At 37.2% G+C, this 18,514-nt stretch overlaps 1 protein-coding gene across 4 annotated transcripts in view; it reads left to right on the plus strand.

The window, feature by feature from the left end:
* Positions 1–11: 11 nt before the first annotated feature.
* STXBP4 (syntaxin binding protein 4) overlaps positions 12–18,514 on the plus strand; it is a 182,059-nt gene continuing 163,556 nt past the window's right edge. The window contains exons 1-5 of one of the 4 annotated variants that reach the window (XM_032616288.1): positions 38–92; positions 11,629–11,705; positions 12,185–12,312; positions 12,965–13,054; positions 16,170–16,302. In XM_032616288.1, the coding sequence (XP_032472179.1) occupies positions 12,266–12,312; positions 12,965–13,054; positions 16,170–16,302 (270 nt within the window). In that variant the 5' untranslated portion in view covers positions 38–92; positions 11,629–11,705; positions 12,185–12,265. Of the gene's footprint in view, positions 93–11,628; positions 11,706–12,184; positions 12,313–12,964; positions 13,055–16,169; positions 16,303–18,514 lie in introns of all 4 variants that reach the window. The other 3 variants (XM_032616291.1, XM_032616289.1, XM_032616290.1) reach the window with 3 other exon arrangements.

Below are 18,514 nucleotides of genomic sequence, written 5' to 3' on the forward strand. Positions count from 1 at the left end.
CGCGATCTCTGGGTTGAGCCAGCCGCTGCCTTGGCTACGGGGCTCCTCAGGTGGCGGCGTCTGTAGTGGGGCTACGGAGGCCGGGTTGCCGGGTAAGTTCGCGTTTTGCTTCTTGACTGTTCCTCCCACTTTGCTTCCCTCCAGTAGGTATTTAAGTTACTTTTAGCAAAACGACTTGCGTTCTTCCGCGTGCTAGCCATCATCACGTGGGTTTGTGTCCCCGATCTTCCTAACCTCCAGCAGCCTTTGTCTAGACCGGCGGACCTCAGCGGCCGCTGTCCCGCGCGGTCCTTTGACTGGGGTACTGTGGCCGCCGATCCGCTATTACTGCCCTGAACTCCGGCTCGAGGATCACCTCTCCCAGGAAGTCTTCCTGTTTTAACCACAGCCCACTCAAACACTTGAACCATCTACATTTTCCCAGCCCCTGGGAATCGGCTTCTGCTACTCTGAAGTCCTTTAACCATTTGCCCAGTGAAAATTAACCAGTTCTGGGGCGGGAGAGACGTTGTCAGACTGGTTTTTTGAGAGGATAGTGGCCAGGATATGAGGATCATTTAAGGAAGGATTGAAGGAAATGGGGATGTTCACCTTGGAAAAGAAACGCATGGGGGATGTAATAGCTTTCTTCAGTTGTGCTACAGGACAAACTAGGACCTGCGTGGGGCGGACGGCATAGGCAATTTTGCTATAATGGAAGAAAGAAACTTTCAAGGAACTATAAAGTAGAGGTTAAGAGCTCAGATTCTGAGGTTACAGCAGGTCTGCATTCATACCCGGGTCCTCACTATGGCCGTGTGTCCTTAGGTTATTTGGTCTTTTTAAAACTTAACGGCCTTTCTTGTAAAATACGAATCATAACAGTAAATGAGAATATGCATGTAAGTAATTTTCACAGTGTAAACATTTAGTAAACATTACTTTTTATTGCTAATGTCCAGAGCAGGTATAATTATCCCCACTTCATGGATGACGAAGCTGAAGTCCTGCGAAGTTAAATGACTGACTTTGTCATTCAACATTTTATTTACTGTGCTCTCTTGTGGGCCAGACATTGTTCAACCTACTGGGTCTACAGCACAGAGAAAGTCAGAGAAGATCAGTTCAATTATGGAGTGTGTCTTTTCTACTGAGGGACTCAGGAGAAAAGCAAGTAACAGACACATAAATAATGGAATTTCAGATAACAGTACAGTGTGACTGAAAGTCAAGAGGAAGGGAGGTAGGGCTTCCCTGGTGGCGCAGTGGTTGAGAGTCCGCCTGCCAATGCAGGGGGCACGGGTTCGCGCCCCCGTCCGGGAGGATACCACATGTCGCAGAGCAGCTGGGCCCGTGAGCCATGGCCGCTGAGCCTGCACGTCCGGAGCCTGTGCTCCGCAACGTGAGAGGCCACAACAGTGAGAGGCCCGCGTACCGCAAAAAAATAAAAAATAAAAAAAAAAGAGGAAGGGAGGTAAAGTAAGGTCTTTCTGAGGATGTGACATTTGAGCCTAGTCCTGAGTGATGATAAGGAGCAAACTACACAATGACAATTCCAAGTCATGCCAAGACCCCTAGGCAAGAAAGAGCTACTTACCACTGAAGAACAAAAAGGAGGCCATCTCTTCCTAGCCTTGTGAGCAGGGAGAAAAGTGGTAGGAAATGGGTCAGCGCAGGTATACTGGGGCCAGATAATACAGAGCCTTATAAGCCATGTCCAAGCGTTTGTATTTTATTCTAAAAATAATACGAAACATACAAGTGATATCTGATTCACATTTTTAAAAAGATATTGGTTATGGTGTGGAAAAGGGAAGGGAGCAAAAAAGAAAATAGAACAGTTAGGAGGCAGTTGCTGTAGTGCAGGTGAGTGATGATGGTCACCTGGAGAGAGTAACTGATTAACTGTGGTCACAGGGCCAGAAAATTAGAAACCAAAAAAAAGAAAAAGGAAAAAAAAGTATCTTCTTTCTTTTCTACATTTTTTTTTTGGTGTGTTAGTTTCTGCTTTATAACAAAGTGAATCAGTTATACGTATACATATATCCCCATATCTCCTCCCTCTTGCGTCTCCCTGGCACCCTCCCTATCCCACCCCTCTAGGTGAACGCAGCACTGAGCTGATCTCCCTGTGCTGTGCGACTGCTTCCCACTAGCTATCTATTTTACATTTGGTAGCGTATACATGTCCATATATACACTACCACTCTCTCACTTTGTCCCAGCTTATCCTTCCCCCTCCCCGTGTCCTCATGACTTTTCTACTTTGACACGTAAATTTCAAGATTCTCTGATTCTACAGACTTATTCCTGTGTTATGAGAATGTTTGAAAATTTTTTTCATCTGTATCTACCTTAGTTCTTATACCAGATTGTCATCTCTTTCAGGACAAGACCTGTCATATTTTAAATTCCTTACAGCATAGACTCAAACCCTGTGCAAACATGAATGTCACTGAAACCAACAAAACATTCCCTTTGACTATTCTTTTTTTCCAGGCAATCCTTCTATGTAGCAAGAGGTAGCAGCATAAATATGTCACTAATAATGTGTTTGTTTTGTACTTTTATTTTGTTGTATAATTGCAAATGAAATTACTCTTTTCCAAGGTACAGTAATCTCGATAGCAATAGAGCAGTGTTGGCTGCAGTTCTTGTGAGTCTGAGTGTGCTTGTGATGTTGCATAAATCATTGTGGTAACTAATGCTAAGTAATGGGTTCTACCATGAATGGAATGGGAGCAACTCAGGCAAGGCTAGTACAACCCTGTCCTGCAAGTAGAGATGTTGATTACAAACTTAAAACATCAGGGGCTGGACTGACATTTCAGACTCAGCATCTTTTATTTGTAATATCATTTTTAGCAGTAAATAATTGAACCTTGTGAACACTTTCTAGTTAGCTATGATCATGTTCAATTTTACATAGTAGGTAAAATACGTGTTATTTTTCATACAAACCATTTTGGGGGATGGAGGTGAGTGAAATGGGTGCAGGTGGAAAAAGAAGGAAAAATGGGAAAAAACCCTGATAGTCACAATGTTTTCTTATCTGATTATTGGTTTTCAGGCTTTCTGACTTAAGGATTATAAAGACGTATTGTTTTTAAAATTTGGTTTCTGGGAGTTCCCTGGTGGTCCAGTGGTTAGGACTCAGTGCTTCCACTGCAGGTGGCATGGGTTCTATCCCCGATCTTGGAACTAAGATCTTGCAAGCCGCACAGTGTGGCCAAAAATAAAAAAAAATGGTTTATAATTATATTTTTTAGTATTTTTGATGCATAAGTTAAGGACATTGCAACGTAAATCTTAATATGTTAGCCACTGAGCTGTATTTCTTAGCTGGCTGCCTAATAAAGCCATTTAGATCCATTTGGCAATTTGAAGTACCTAACAATTATTCCAACAGTACTAACAACTGTTTATTTGGTAGGTATTTATTGTAGTGCTTTCCTTCTACCTAAAAGAGGAAGAGTAATACATTTGAGTAAATAGTAAGAACAAATGAATTGTAGTTTGCCTGAGAATAGACTGGATAATCACTGTTTTCCAATTAGTACACAATAATGGCATGAAGTTGCTGCAGTAAGTCTTGATATCCTAGTTTTTTTATTTCTGTGCAGCTTCCTTTATTTTTTTTGATATGAAAACCAAAAAGTAATTGTTTATATTAAATTATCATCATGTAGAATCCACTTTAAAAATGTGGAAATATTTGCAGATTTAATTTTTATTGGAGTGTAGTTGATTTACAATGTTGTGTTAGTTTCAGGTGTACAGCAAAGAGAATCTGTTATACATATGCATATACATATATCCACTCTTTTTTTGATTCTTTTCCCATATAGCCTGGCAGCTTCCTTTAAACCACATGTTTGAGAGGCTACTCCATTTAAAAAATCTTGAATAAGTTTATGTGATTGACAGATAAGGTGAAATGAAAACAGAAATTATTCATCAGTAGAAGGCATTTATTTTTTTCAAGTAACATTTATCAAGATCAGGGCCAGCTTCATCGGTATGTGACCTGTGCAGTCAGTCACACAGGCCTTGCTCACTTAGTTGGACCCTGTACTGGGTTTAATCCTCTGCTGTCACTTTCTTGAAATTGTTAATAATTTTTTTTTTAACAAAGGGCTTCGCATTTTCATTTTGTACTGCCCCCTTCCCCCAACTGATTATATCCCAAATGAACTGACTGACATTCTGGCATAATTCAGGCTAGGGTATAGTCAGCCTACCTAGAATAAGCAGAAGTTAAAGAGATAAGGCAAAAGGCAAATTCAGATCTCCTGAGAACAGTCAGGTTGTACGAAATAAGATCAAGCAAAAATTCTTATTTCTTACATGATGCCTAAGACTCTAAGTACTCTAGACCCTGCCTACTTCTCTCTAACTTCATCTCCTCTCTCTCCCCATTCGTCATGCTCCAGTCACACTTATTTTGTTCTGTAAACATCCCAAATTTTTTGCTGCCTTGAGATGTTCTCTGCCTGGAATACTTGGTACCTCAGTTTTTTTCCCTCAGTTTTTCTCCTGGCTGACCTATTATTTGGATCTTAGATGGAACTCTAGTACCCAGTCTAAATTAGCTCTCCTTTGTCCAGTCACATATGATCATATCACCTTTCAGTATCTGAAATCTAGTTCATGTTGTTTCCGTTTTTGTTATTTTTCTCCCAGCGCTAGCATGTAGATGCCATAAAAGCAGAGGCCTTCTCTTTTTTGGCATAATATCATAAGCATTTAGCACAGTGCGTGAACATGATTGTACTGAGCCAGTGATTGGCAAGCAGAAGGCAGTCAGGTAGTCTAAGGAAACTTGTGAGAGCAGTGAGCTGTTGGTCTGATGAAGATCTTTCAAGACGCCCAGAAAAAAAAAAAAAGAAGCAGCAGCCCAGGACTCCTTCTTTGAAGCAGTTTTCCGTTGTTTCCCACTGGGTTGTGCTGTGGGTTACAAGCAGATGCTATTCATCCACCTCCAAGACAAATGAGTAGGATTCCTGACCTGCTTAGATTCTTGAAAATCTAAGGAAAAAATGTACCACCAGGGGGAATATTGCCTTTGGGTACAGAATCAAGAAGATAGTAAAATAACCCTTTGACCGATTTTTTATATCTTGATTTCCTGAAACTTTCATGCCATTTTAAAAGATCAGTTAAAGTCTAGCCCAGGGAAGGGAGTCATTCCTGATTTTTGCCGATGTTCTTAAACAACCCTAGGATTATATAAATAGCTAATGCTGTCTTGAAGAATTTCTGCTGTCATAAGGTGTACAAGTTGTCACAGTTCCTAAACACTGTCATTTTCTTATATGTGTGTTTCTTCAAGTATAATACTGAATCTATAGGTCTAACTTTACAATAAGCGATATTGACATTTTTAATATTAGTTCCAGTGAATTTATAAATAGGAGGCATTTCTAATTTGTCAGTCACAGAATTCAGACAGATAACTTATTGGGTAGCCCTCCTTCTCCCTTAAAATGACCTTAATGTAAAATTTCACTGTTTCCTAAGAAAAAGCCTCCTTGTTCTCCTTTTTTTCTTTTTTTTTTTCCCTTTCTAATGACATAAGCATAAGCTGTCACACTCAGTAATGAACTAAAGTTCCCCAGTCACTTGATTGAAATAATCTGGTGAGTCTTCAAAGACATTTAGATGTATATGACTCGATAGCTTCTGACAAAGCACCTTTCTCATGTGCTTTTTAAGATGATGATGGGAATGATGATGATGATGATGATGATGATAATGATGATGATGGAGGAGGTGGAAGAGGAGGGAGAGGGGAGAGACTGGGTTTAGTATTAAGCCAATAAATCTCTCCTCCACTGTTACAACACCTGTCCTTTGTCTCTTCTGTTTACCATTTCACTTTAGAGGAACAACTAAAAGACACTAGAGTTCCTTGGCAACATAGCTTGTTAAGAACTTTGAATTAGATATAAAAATACTTTGTCGGGCTTCCCGGGTGGCGCAGTGGTTGAGAGTCCGCCTGCTGATGCAGGGGACACGGGTTCGTGCCCCGGTCAGGGAAGATCCCACATGCCACGGAGAAGCTGGGCCCGTGAGCCATGGCCACTGAGCCTGCGTGTCCGGAGCCTGTGCTCCGCAACGGGAGAGGCCACAACAGTGAGAGGCCCGCGAACGGCAAAAAAAAATAATAATAATAAAAATAAATAAAAATACTTTGTCAAGGGAGGATGAGAATTAGGTTCTTGCTTATAAAGCTCTTATGAGTCTATTCTAGAGTTATTATTTTAATCTTTGTAATGATAACTCAGTAAGTCTTCTAATTAATTAATTGTCTATAAGCTGTGAGGATGTGTATTGTATTGAAGTGTTAAATAAGACGCACTTGGATATAAACGAACATATTGCAGTTACACAATTTTCAACTAAAATGTAACATATGAATTGGGCCTGTTTTTCCTTCAACTAGTTTACTAGTAACACTAAAAAATAAAGACATTAAATCATGTGATAGAATTTGGGGTGAAAGAGATTGTTTTCTAGAAGATTTTACTAAGTTTTCCCAAAACAGTTTTTATCCTTTCAAAATAATAGGTGTTTTAAAAGGCATTAAGTTAATTAAAAAAATATCAAAATGCCTAGGAATTAAATAAATAAGAAATGTGCAAGACCCATATGAAGACACTTTAGAACACTGCAGAAGGTCACAAAAGAAGACTTGAACAAAAGGAAAGATATACCAAGTACTGTGACAGGAAAAATCAAAAAGATAGATACCAGAGCTTCCTCAATCAATCTGCAAATTTAACGTGATTCCCAACAATTAGCTTTTTAAAAAAAAAACAAGGAGATTTAGATGTTAATGTATAAAAATAACCAAAAATAGCCAGGAAACTTGGATGAAAAAGAGCAGTGAGGGGTGTATTGTCCTTACCAGATATGAAAACATATTACAGAGCGTCTATGATTAAAATAAAATAGTGTTGGTACATAAATACGTAGAATAACAAATGGGCCAGAATAAAAAAGTACAGTAGTAGACCCAAGTACTTATGAGATCTGGTGTATGATAAAGGTTGCATCTCAAATCACATTTAATAAATGTGGTTAAGACAACTGAGTGATCTTCTTGGGGGAGAAAATAAGAGTTGGATCTATACCTTATACTGTAGGTGGTTTCCAAATGGATCAAAGATTTTAGAATGAAACTGTAAGAAAATATGAGAGTTCTTTGTAACTTTGTGGAGTCGGCAAGGACTTTCATTTGACTTAAACCAAAAATCATAAAAGGAAAGATAAATTTAGCCACAAACTTTTGCATAACCAAAAAAAAAAAAATCTGAGAACAAAAGGAGGAAGATATACTTACAATTCTTAGTGCAGACAGAGGAATAATCTCCCTAGGATTTAAGAACTAGAGAATAGACAGTAAAAAGCTAACAATGAATAGGAAAATTGGCAAAAGATAGGAAAACACAGTTCACATAAAAGGTTCTGAAAGCATAAAAAAAATGCTCAGCCTCACTCAGACTACATTAAGATACCATTTTCATCAATGTGACTGTCAAAATCCAAGTAATGTAGTATACCATGTTGGTGAGGATTTGGAATACCAGGCACTATTATTGATGGAGGCACTATTATTGATGGAATTGTAAATAGTACAACCCAGATAGAGAGCAGTTTGGCATTTTCTGTCAAAATAGCAAGTGTGTATAAACTCTGATTTTTGTAAATTTATCTTACAGATAGATTTGTACATGTGTAATGTGACCTATATATAAAGATTTCATTATAGCAATAGCAAAAAAAGTGAAACAATTTAAATATCTATCAATAAGGGAATAAATAAATATGGTCCATCCATAAAATGGAATACTATACAGCTATGAAAATAAATTAGTATGCTATGTAAAAATATGAAAAGAATTCCAAGTTATATATTAAGTTAAAGAAAAAAAGAAACAGGTTGCACAGTAGTGCATATAGTATGCAGGGCTACCACACACTCCAGAGTACCTGTTCACATCAGAGTCTGTATGACCCATACAAACCCTCAGGATTGTACAGTGTACAACCTGAACAGCTGGGTGCTTTGTGCCTGATTGTAGCTACTTTCTGCATCAAAAAAATATAAAGGAATCAGAATATTTATTTATATTTGTTTATTTGTATATAAAAGAACTAAAAGGATTCACAAGAAACTAAAACAGTGGGTACCTAAGTGTGGAAATGGTGTGGAACTGGATAGGACAGAGATATGCATCCATAATATATACCCACATTGGAATGTATTAACTATTATTTAAATTTTAAAAATATAATGTTTCATATGGCATTATTATAGTTTAATCAAGTTAACACTTACCATCATTTCTGTCAGATGTTTTTATCCCTTTCCCTTTTATATTCTCTATTTTAGGTCTGGTAAAAAGAACTAGTTTTAGAAAATACTGAATGTCGTGTCTCTGAGAACATAAATTATTAAGTCTGTTATTCAGACATCATGTGCATGATACGCAGATTTTTATCTGATGAGATTTTTAATTGTATGGAATGAAAACTTCTAATGCAGTCATAAGAGAGTTGTGTATCAAAGTAAAGCTCTAATTTAAGTTTTCCAGAATAGAGTCAGCTTATAAAACAAGATATTTTCCCCCAGTGTTCCACTGTCTCCGTTTTTGCTGACCTAACCTTTTCCCCCTATGAGTCAGCAACCTAGAAAAACAAAATATTTTCCTTGAATAGTCATATTTTTAGTAAAAGAATAGAATATTTTCTTTGTGTCATTCATTAATACTGTGAAGTTGGGGGATTGGGGTAGATGTGTAACATTACTAGAACTCCTATCAATTGAGGACCTTGCTCGCTCGTATAAAGGAAGGAGTAGGAAACAAGCAAAGGAGAGGGAAGGAAAAGGCATTTTATGGTTTTTAAGGATATGACAATGGATACCTTGTTCATGTGGAGAGGAAAAAAAAAAGCCTGATGTTTGAATGGATAAGATTAAACCCATTTCATTATTGTAAAGAAGTTTAATCAGTAGTATCATCTTCTTAGGGACTTCCCTGGCGGTCCAGTGGTTAAGTCTCCATGCTTCCACTGCAGGGGGCACGGGTTCAATCCCTGATTGGGGCACTAAGATCCTGCATGCTGCGTGACACAGCCAAAAAAAAAAAAAAAAAATAGTATCATCTTCATAGAAGAGAGACAGCATTAATTAACACTCTCTTATCCTACTTTGTTGGAGGATGACATTTTTCCACATAAATTAATTTTCCAGTGTCCTGTAGCAGAAAAAGCTTGTGTTTGAAGCCAGGCAGAACTGGATTCAAATTCCACTTTATAACTGTTTAGCACTGTGGCCATGGGCAAGTCACATAGCTTCTCCATTAACTGATTTTCTCTTATGTAAAATGGGTTAATATTACCTGCCTTTTGGGGCTCCTCTGAGGATAAAATCCTCTAGTATGATGCCTGGCTGTGTTGCTGTTTCATGACGACTCCTCCATTCTGGGTTAGATGGCCTTCCTCCATGCCCCCAGCACCCTGCGAATACCACTGTCAGAGCACTTAGCATACTCCTGATGTCTGTTTATTTGACTGTCTCTGGGGAGAGACTCTTTTCTTTTTACCTCACCTCCAGCACTTAGGACAATGACAGGTATGTTAGGTGAATGAAATAATTTAAAAACTGAAATTTCATTTTAATAGTTTGAAGTAGAAAAAAAATTAAATGACACTATATGGAATCTATTATAGAATTTAACAATGACATATCCATTATACTTGGATATGTTCCATGACCTGGGGACCCAGTGCCCAGCTAAGACAAATCACTACTGCATGGGGATCTTACTCACTTTGATAACACTGTGAAGACAGCCCAGTTTTTTACATCTCCCTTTATCCTCATGGCAACCCTTTTAGCTAGGTGTTATTATTCCTACCTTAATATGAAGAGACACCAGGAGGTTAGGTAACTCTTCTAAGGCTGTATGGCTAGCATATAGCGGTATTGCCATTTGAACTCAGCTTTTTTTTACTTAATGCTAATGGATTTTTCATGATATTAAATAAGATAAATACATTTGAAATAGCACAGTGTGTGACACATGGTGCCAATAGATGGTAGTTGCTATTATTATTGTTATATCAAAACTTCCTCACTGAAGGTTTGGGAATCTGCTCCATTCTGCTATATTATTAAAGCAGTCTATAATGAACTTATAAAAACTTACTTTTAGAATTGAACTCTCTTCTACTGCTGCATTAGTCTTGTGGACCACTGCAGCAGCTCTTGACTCTGAGTCATTACTCTGTCAAGCCCTAGGATTGTAAGCTCTTCCCTCAAGTTTCCCCTCCTTCCCCCATGGGGTACTGAGTAACCTTCTTGCTTCCTGGCCATCAGACTTGCTGCTGACAGCGCTTGGTGGCTTCATTTCCCTGCTACTGTTGATCTGTGTGCTCCCACTCTTTCTGTTGCTTGCTACCACAGGGGCTGTGAAAGTTGAAGCAGGTTTTTAACACCCAGACCAGTGATACAATTCTGTGTTAGGATCCCAGAAGGTTGTCGGCTCTTTCTTCAGAGTCCATTTAATTTATTGACAGAAGAATCTAGGATTTCTCTCACATAAGTAGTTGGAGAAGAGATGGGATAATCCCCTTGATTTTAGTTCTCCACCTCAGTTTCACTGTCCCTAGTACTTTGGGTTCCTGAGTCCCCAACCTCTCTGGGATTCTACTAGATATGTTCCTCAACATCTCTAGCTGTTTTTTAGGCCAGAATTTTGCCATGAATCAGTTATGGTGTGCTGAGTTAGTGATTGCCCCTCAGCTTCTTAGAGGTATAGCATGCCACCTCTGTTTACCCCAGTACACCATACAAGTATTACCATTTTCTATATGTGTGCTCAAACTTAAAAGTGTTTACAAAGCCTTTCCCTAGCTTTCAGCTTCTTCAGGCCTCCTTTATCAATTATTGTCCTACCATCTATTTTTTGTCTTCCAGAAATTTATTGAAACTTTTCATCTCATGGCTCTTCTTTCATTTTTTCTCTAACATTATGAGTTTATACTGTTTGTAACCCTTTACTCTTATATTAGTGGGTTCTTGGAGGAAAAGAAGATACATGCCAAGGTCAAGCTGCCATTTTTAACTGAAAATTGAATTTTTAAAAAAATTTAACTTTACTAGGGTATAATTGATTTATAACAAACAGCACATATTTATAGTGAGACAGTTTGGTGAGTTTTGACATGTGTATCCATTTGTAAAACCATCACTACTACCTACTGTACCTTTGAAGAAACTGATGCTTGGAGAAGCCTAGAAGCTCAAATTGGAATGCAGGTCTGTCTGATGTCAAGTTCCATGCTGTGGGCTCTGAAGCCTGAGTTCTAGTTGGGAAAAAAACCATTGACTATTTCTCATTTGTATAGGGAAGTACACAATCTCTCTGAATCTAGCTACTCATTGCTTTAATAAGAGAGCTGTGCTAAATGATCCTAAGGTCTTTTTCAACTTCAGGTTTCTATACTTTATGTTTCTTATACAGAAGTGGTAAATCTGTTCAAATACAGTTTTCAAATTAAATGAAACTGCACTATTCTCTATAATTTTCACAGTGGAGCTATATGAGACATTAAAATAATATTTTTTTCTTTTTATAGGAAAGTATTTAAGAAGCTCATGGAGTAATATGAGTCAGAGTAATATAGGATCTGCAGGAAGTCCCTCAAGATAGTTGGTGAGACAGTAGGAATTTGTGTTTTCTTCAAAGTGTATTGTATAATTATTTTGCAGACATTCTGACTGTAAAATTCCTAGCCTTGTGCTCACAAGAGACATTTTCCTTAGTCTTTTATTATTCTGTGTTTCTTAAGCTTAGTGATGGTAGAAGCTATAATAGTTACCTAAAGCTTAACTGTATTCTTCACTTCTGCTAGAATATACAGATTTTTATATAGCTATAGATAATAATAATGATATAGATATAGTCCTATAGCTCTATCTAGCTTTCTATCTACAGAACTGCCTTTACATTTCTCAGATATTATCAGCAATGACTAAAATGCCATAGCTAAACATATATAAAATACATCTATCATCTATACACAGGCACATATTGTTTACATGCCAAGTATATGTAATGTTTTTATGCACAGTTAAAATCAAATTTGACTGTTCTAAGACATGACAGTTTATTTTCTACTTCTCCAATCTTAGGAAAAGAAGAATTTATAGACTCTTCATCAAGATCTTCATTTATACAGCTGTTAAATCCAAGACTACAGTAGTGGTGAAACCATGAATAAAAATACATCTGCTGTAGTATCATCCGGTCTACTTGAAAAGTAATTGCTAAATTAAATTTAATATGTTTTGAGCTATCATAGTTTAAAATATGTAGAATATTAATGAACATTTGGTGGAAAGTTTTATACAGCTACCTACCTGTGGTCTAAGATAGTGGTAATGAAAATGTTGATCAGAGCTTTCTATGTAAATCAGGGTAAAGGACAATTATGCATTCTCTTTTAGAATTATTTATATAGACTGCTTTTTAAAAATTTGATCTGATTTTTTGAATACCTAAAATATTTTATAATTCCAGTATAAAAATAACAATGTTAAGATTAACATTTGCTGACTAACAAACCAGCTCAAAGTACCTTAAAACAAGCAAGCATTTATTCTTCCTCATGATTCTGTGAACAGTTCTTCTGGGCTGCACCAGATCACGTAGGGTGGCCTCATTGACATGTTCTGGGGCCTCATCTAGGAAGGCTGGATAGCTGAAGTCTCTTTCAACTTGGCGTCTCATCTTCCAGGCAGCTAGCTCAGACTTTTTCACGTGGTGGTAGAATGGTTCCCAGCAACAAAACACAAGTGTTTTTCAAATGTCTGTTTTCCTCACATTTGCTTATGCACCATTGGCTAAAGCAATTTAGATAACTAAGTCCAAATTCAAGGTCTAGAGTTACAGACTTTACTTTTTAATGGCAGGAACAGTAAAGTCACATTCCTGGGGGCATGCAGACAGAGACGGGAAGAATTGGTGGCTGTTTTGCAAACATGTAACACACATATAACAAGGTATATTTGGAGAAGTCCTGCTTTCAGTCTTGTCTTTCACTCTGTGCCTTCATTCCTCCTATAAATAGCCATCTTTATTCTTAGTTCTTTTTCAGTGTTTCTTTTTGCATAAGCAAATACATATCCATATAAATATATATGCATGTGATATATATATGTGTGTATATAATTATATTTTTTCTCAAAGTTATTATTTATTCTGTATATAGTTCCACTGTATAGACATTCTTCTACTCTTGCTTACATAGTAAACAAGTGTTCACCAGCCCTTTGACTCAGGTTTGAAGATCTTCCCTGCAGAAGGGTGTCAGGTTAGTTAAACTCAAGGTATCTTTCTCTGATGCCTCCTCCTGGGAGCAGTGGAAAGCTCCAGTCTCATAGAGATATAAGCCAGGCCCAGCTGTGTGGTACGTGAGGAGCTCTGTCTACAGAGCTCCATGCATTGATGTTGAACAGTTTTACTCTGTGTGACAGCACAGAGTTTTATCCAACTACTTAGGGCAAAATCAAGTTCATGAGGAAGTAGCATATGACCAAGGCAAAATGTTCCAAAACACCCAGGATTCAGCTCCCAGGCTCCACTTGCCAGTGCCTTCTTAACAAAAAGGTAACATATTATATATAGTGTTATATATAGTGTTCTAGGCCCTCCAACCCTAGAGCTGAATTCAGTATAATGCAACCCTAAAGGATGTGCTATATAAAGGGCAAAATATTCAAAAACAGGGAGTTTTGTAAGTTTTTTTAAAAATTTTAATTTCTTTCATTCTACTTTTTTATGATTTAACTTTTGAATACAAGTCTTCTTAAAGATATAGTCAGAACTTCTATGGCAGAAGTTAAGAAAATTTTTTTAAAGCTATAATCATATGTAAGATATGAAGTAACTCTTTTTAAAGAGCGGTTTCTGTGTTTTGTCACGTTTGAAGACAGCTGGAAGTCCTATATTCAACAATGGCTGTTCTTTTTTTTTTTATATATAGTGTTTTGACCAGACTTTTTTTTAACTTAAAATTATATCCTGGTGATCACTTCATATCAATTTGTAAAGATCTTCCTTGTACCTTGTTGTAATTGTATAGTATTCTGTTCTTAATATACCATAGTTTATTCATCCAGTACCTTATTGATGGACATTTGAATTGTTTGCTATTTTTGGTGATCACAAATGATGCCAAATGACGAACCTAGTATACAAGTCATTTGTATTTCTTGCCAGAGTATCTTTGGGAAAGGTTCCTAGAAAGGGGATTGTTGGATCAGAAGGTAAAATTAGAGACTACCAAATCCTCTCTTTCGGGGTTATGCCATTTTGCATTACCACCAACAATGTAAAAGAGTACCTCTTTCCTAAAGCCTTGTCTTATATTGTGAAAGTTCTAAATTTACGTTGATCTGATAGGTGAAAAGCAGTGTCTCTGCCTGGTTTGTTTTTTTGTTTGTTTGTTTGTTTGTTTTTGCGGTACGAGGGCCTCTCACTGTTGTGGCCTCTCCCGTTGCGGAGCACAGGCTCCGGACGCACAGGCCCAGCGGCCATGGCTCACGGGCCTAGCCGCTCCGCAGCATGTGGGATCTTCCCGGATCGGGGCACGAACCCGTGTACCCTGATCCCTTACTGAAATAACATATGCTGGACATCGTGTGTGTCCCCATTGAAGGAAATTGACATTTAGAGGGTTTAAGAGGTTATTGGAGGTGCTTGATGAGGACCTTTGTCCCCTTTCTTCATCTTGCCCTTTTCTAGGCTTCACCCCTATACGTCCTTGCAGTCTAAATCTCCTGTCAAGAATAGACTGAGATTCTGAAATCTGACTGTAGAACATTTTCTGCCTTTTTTTCCTAGCTAATTGACTATTACCCTAGTATCCCCAGATAGGCCCTCCAACCCTAGAGCTGAATTCAGTATAATGCAACCCTAAAGGATGTGCTATATAAAGGGCAAAATATTCAAAAACAGGGAGTTTTGTAAGTTTTTTTAAAAATTTTAATTTCTTTCATTCTACTTTTTTATGATTTAACTTTTGAATACAAGTCTTCTTAAAGATATAGTCAGAACTTCTATGGCAGAAGTTAAGAAAAATTTTTTAAAGCTATAATCATATGTAAGATATGAAGTAACTCTTTTTAAAGAGCGGTTTCTGTGTTTTGTCACGTTTGAAGACAGCTGGAAGTCCTATATTCAACAATGGCTTTAATGTACCAGTGAAGTAGACCTTAGACCATACTTTGTCTCTGGAGTTAGACAGACTGCCCTCACATTGTTGTTCTCCAGCTTCGTAACCTTGGGCCACCAAGTTAACCTGATTTGGGTTCTTTTAGAAAAATGAGGGTAATCATCATAGGGATTTTATAAATATTAGTTGAACGGCCTAATGTATGTATATTGCTTAGCACAACACCCACTACACCATAAGTAAGCAGACGGCACTGAGCTTCATTTCATGCTTTATTCAAGTTCTCTTGGACCAGTAAAAGTGTCTGCTCTGACCACTGTTTAGAAACACAACTGAGGTGAAGGGGGAGAGTATGTTTTGCAGAATTCTTTTAACAGTTCCTTCTTTTCTAATGGCATCACTTTTATGTCTGGCAGAAATTGCAGCTGGAGCAAGTGATTTGTACCAGGAAAATACTCTTTCTAAATTAAAAAGATAAACTGCATTTTTTTGAGATTCAAATGAAGGTCATATTTATTTTGCTTTAAGTGGCCAAAAACATGTCTTTTAAAGTCACTTACCTAATTCATTAAAGTATTTTGTTTTGGAATCCTTCAGTGTAATCAAAATAATCAGTTAAAACTAAGTCTCTTCAGTCACCTTTAATAAATCTTTAAAGTTGTTTAAATAATATTTTTAAAGTATTTTCTACTCCAAAGAAATAAGCATTATTGCAGTAATTTCTTGTACTGTTTGGCTGTTTTATAGAAAAACTAAAATTAGAGCTAAGAAAATTCATTTGATTGCTTTTGTATGATCATACTTTTTAAAATGTCGTTGCTAGTGTATACTGAGTATTCTGAGTTGTCTAGTTCTAAGAATTTGATTTACCAAACAGTTTAAAGAAAAAGTAGGTACCCATCTCTAGGCTAACCTGTGCATGCTACTTTACTTTATCTTAGGGATCCTGCCTTTCAGATGATTACAGTTACCAAGGAGACAGGCCTTGGTCTGAAGATCCTAGGAGGAATTAACCGGAATGAAGGTCCCTTGGTATATATTCAGGAAATCATGCCTGGAGGAGACTGTTATAAGGTAAAAATGAAAATAAAAATAACCCTTCACCTAAAAGACAAAACCACTAGTGATGAGGTGTGTTTTCCTATATCATCAGTAAAATTTTTAATTTTTTTTTGTGATGGTGTATACATCTAGGAAGTAGAAAGAATTAACATTTTGACTAATAAGACAGAGAAACATTTAAGCATGCATTAAGCTAAGGAAGAATAATCTCAAATTTTACTTTTTTTTAAACTTTTTATTTTATATTGGAGTATAACTGATTAACAATGTTGTGACAGTTTCAGTTGCACAGCAAAGCAACTTAGCCCTACAAGTACATGTGTCCATTCTCCCCCAGACTCCCCTCCCATCCAGGCTGCCACATAACATTGAGCAGAGTTCTCTGTGCTTTAAATATAGCAGTGTGTACATGTCAATCCCAAACCCCTTAACTATAACTTCCCTCCACCCTTCTCCCCTGTAACCATAAGTTCATTCTCTAAGTCTATGAGTCTGTTTCTCTTTTGTAAACATGTTCATTTGTATCATTTCTTTTTAGTTTCCACAAATAAGCAATATCACAAGATATTTCTCTTTCTCTTTCTGACTTACTTCACTCAGTATGACAATCTCTATGTCCATCCATGTTGCTGCAAATGACATTATTTCATTCTTTTTTATGACTGAGTAATATTCCATTGGATATATGTATCACATCTTCTTTAACCATTCCTCTGTCAATGGGCATGTAGGTTGCTTCCATGTCTTGGCTATTGTAAACAGTACTGCAATGAACATTGGGGTGCATGTATCCTTTCCGACCATGTTTTTCTCCAGATATATGCTCAGGAGTGGGATTGCAGGGTCATATGTTAGCTCTGTTTTTAGTTTTTTAAGGAACCTCCATAATGTTCTCTATAGTGGCTGTACTATTTTACATTCCCACCAGCAGTATAGGAGGGTTCCCTTCTCTCCACGCCCTCTCCAGCATTTATTGTTCGTGGATTTTTGATGATAGCCATTTTGACTGGTGTGAGGTGATATCTCACTAGTTTTGATTTGCATTTCTCTGATCATTAGTAATGCTGAACATTTTTTCATGTGCCTCTTGGCCATTCGTATGTCTTCCTTGGAAAAATGTTTAGGTCTTCTGCCCATTTTTTGATTGGGTTGTTTGTTTTGATGATATTAAGCCACATGGGCTGTTTATAGATTTTGGAGGCTAATCCCTTGTCAGTCACATCATTTGCAAGTATTTTCTCCCACTCTGTGGGTTGTATTTTCGTTTTGGTTATGGTTTCCTTTGCTGTGCAAAAGCTTTTGAGTTTAATTAGGTGCCATTTGTTTATTTTTGTTCTTATTTCCATTTCTCAGGGAGACAGATTGAAAATATATTGCTGCGATTTATGTCAGAGAGTGTCCTGCCTATGTTTTCCTCTAGGACTTTTATAGTGTCCAGTCTCACATTTAGGTCTTTAAAACATTTTGAGCTTATTTTTGTGTATAGTGTTAAAGAATGATCTAATTTCATTTTTTTTTACATGTAGCTGTCCAGCTTTCCCAACACCATTTGTTGAAGAGACTGTCTTTCCACCATTGTATTGTCTTGCCTCCTTTGTCATAGATTCATTGACCATAGATGCGTGGGTTTATTTCTGGGCTTTCTATCCTGTTCCATTGATCTATAGTTCTACTTTTGTGCCAGTACCATACTGTTTTGATTACTATAGCTTTTTAGTATAGTCTGAAGTCAGGGAGCCTGATTCCTCCAGCTCCATTTTTCTTTCTCAAGATTGCTTTGGCTTTTCAGGGTCTTTTGTGTCTCCATACAAATTTTAACATTTTTTGTTCTAGTTCTGTGAAAAATGACATTGGTAATTTGATAAGAATTGCATTGAATCTGTAGATTGCCTTGGGAAGTATAGTCATTTTGACAATATTGATTCTTCCAATCCAAGAACATGGTATATCTTTCCATCTGTTCATGTCATCTGTGATTTCTTTCATCAGCGTCTTATAGTTTTAGGAGTGCCAGTCTTTTGTCTCCTTAGGCAGGTTTATTCCTAGGTATTTTATTCTTTTTGATGCAATGGTAAATGGGATTGTTTCCTGAATTTCTCTTTCTGATCTTTCATTATTAGTGTATAGAAATGCAACAGATTTCTGTGTGTTAATTTTGTAGCCTGCAAGTTTACCAAATTCATTGGTGAGCTGTAGTAGTTTTCTGGTAATGTCTTTAGGATTT

The sequence above is a fragment of the Phocoena sinus genome, chromosome 20 (genome assembly GCF_008692025.1).
Source record: "Phocoena sinus isolate mPhoSin1 chromosome 20, mPhoSin1.pri, whole genome shotgun sequence".
Lineage (NCBI taxonomy): Eukaryota > Metazoa > Chordata > Mammalia > Artiodactyla > Phocoenidae > Phocoena > Phocoena sinus.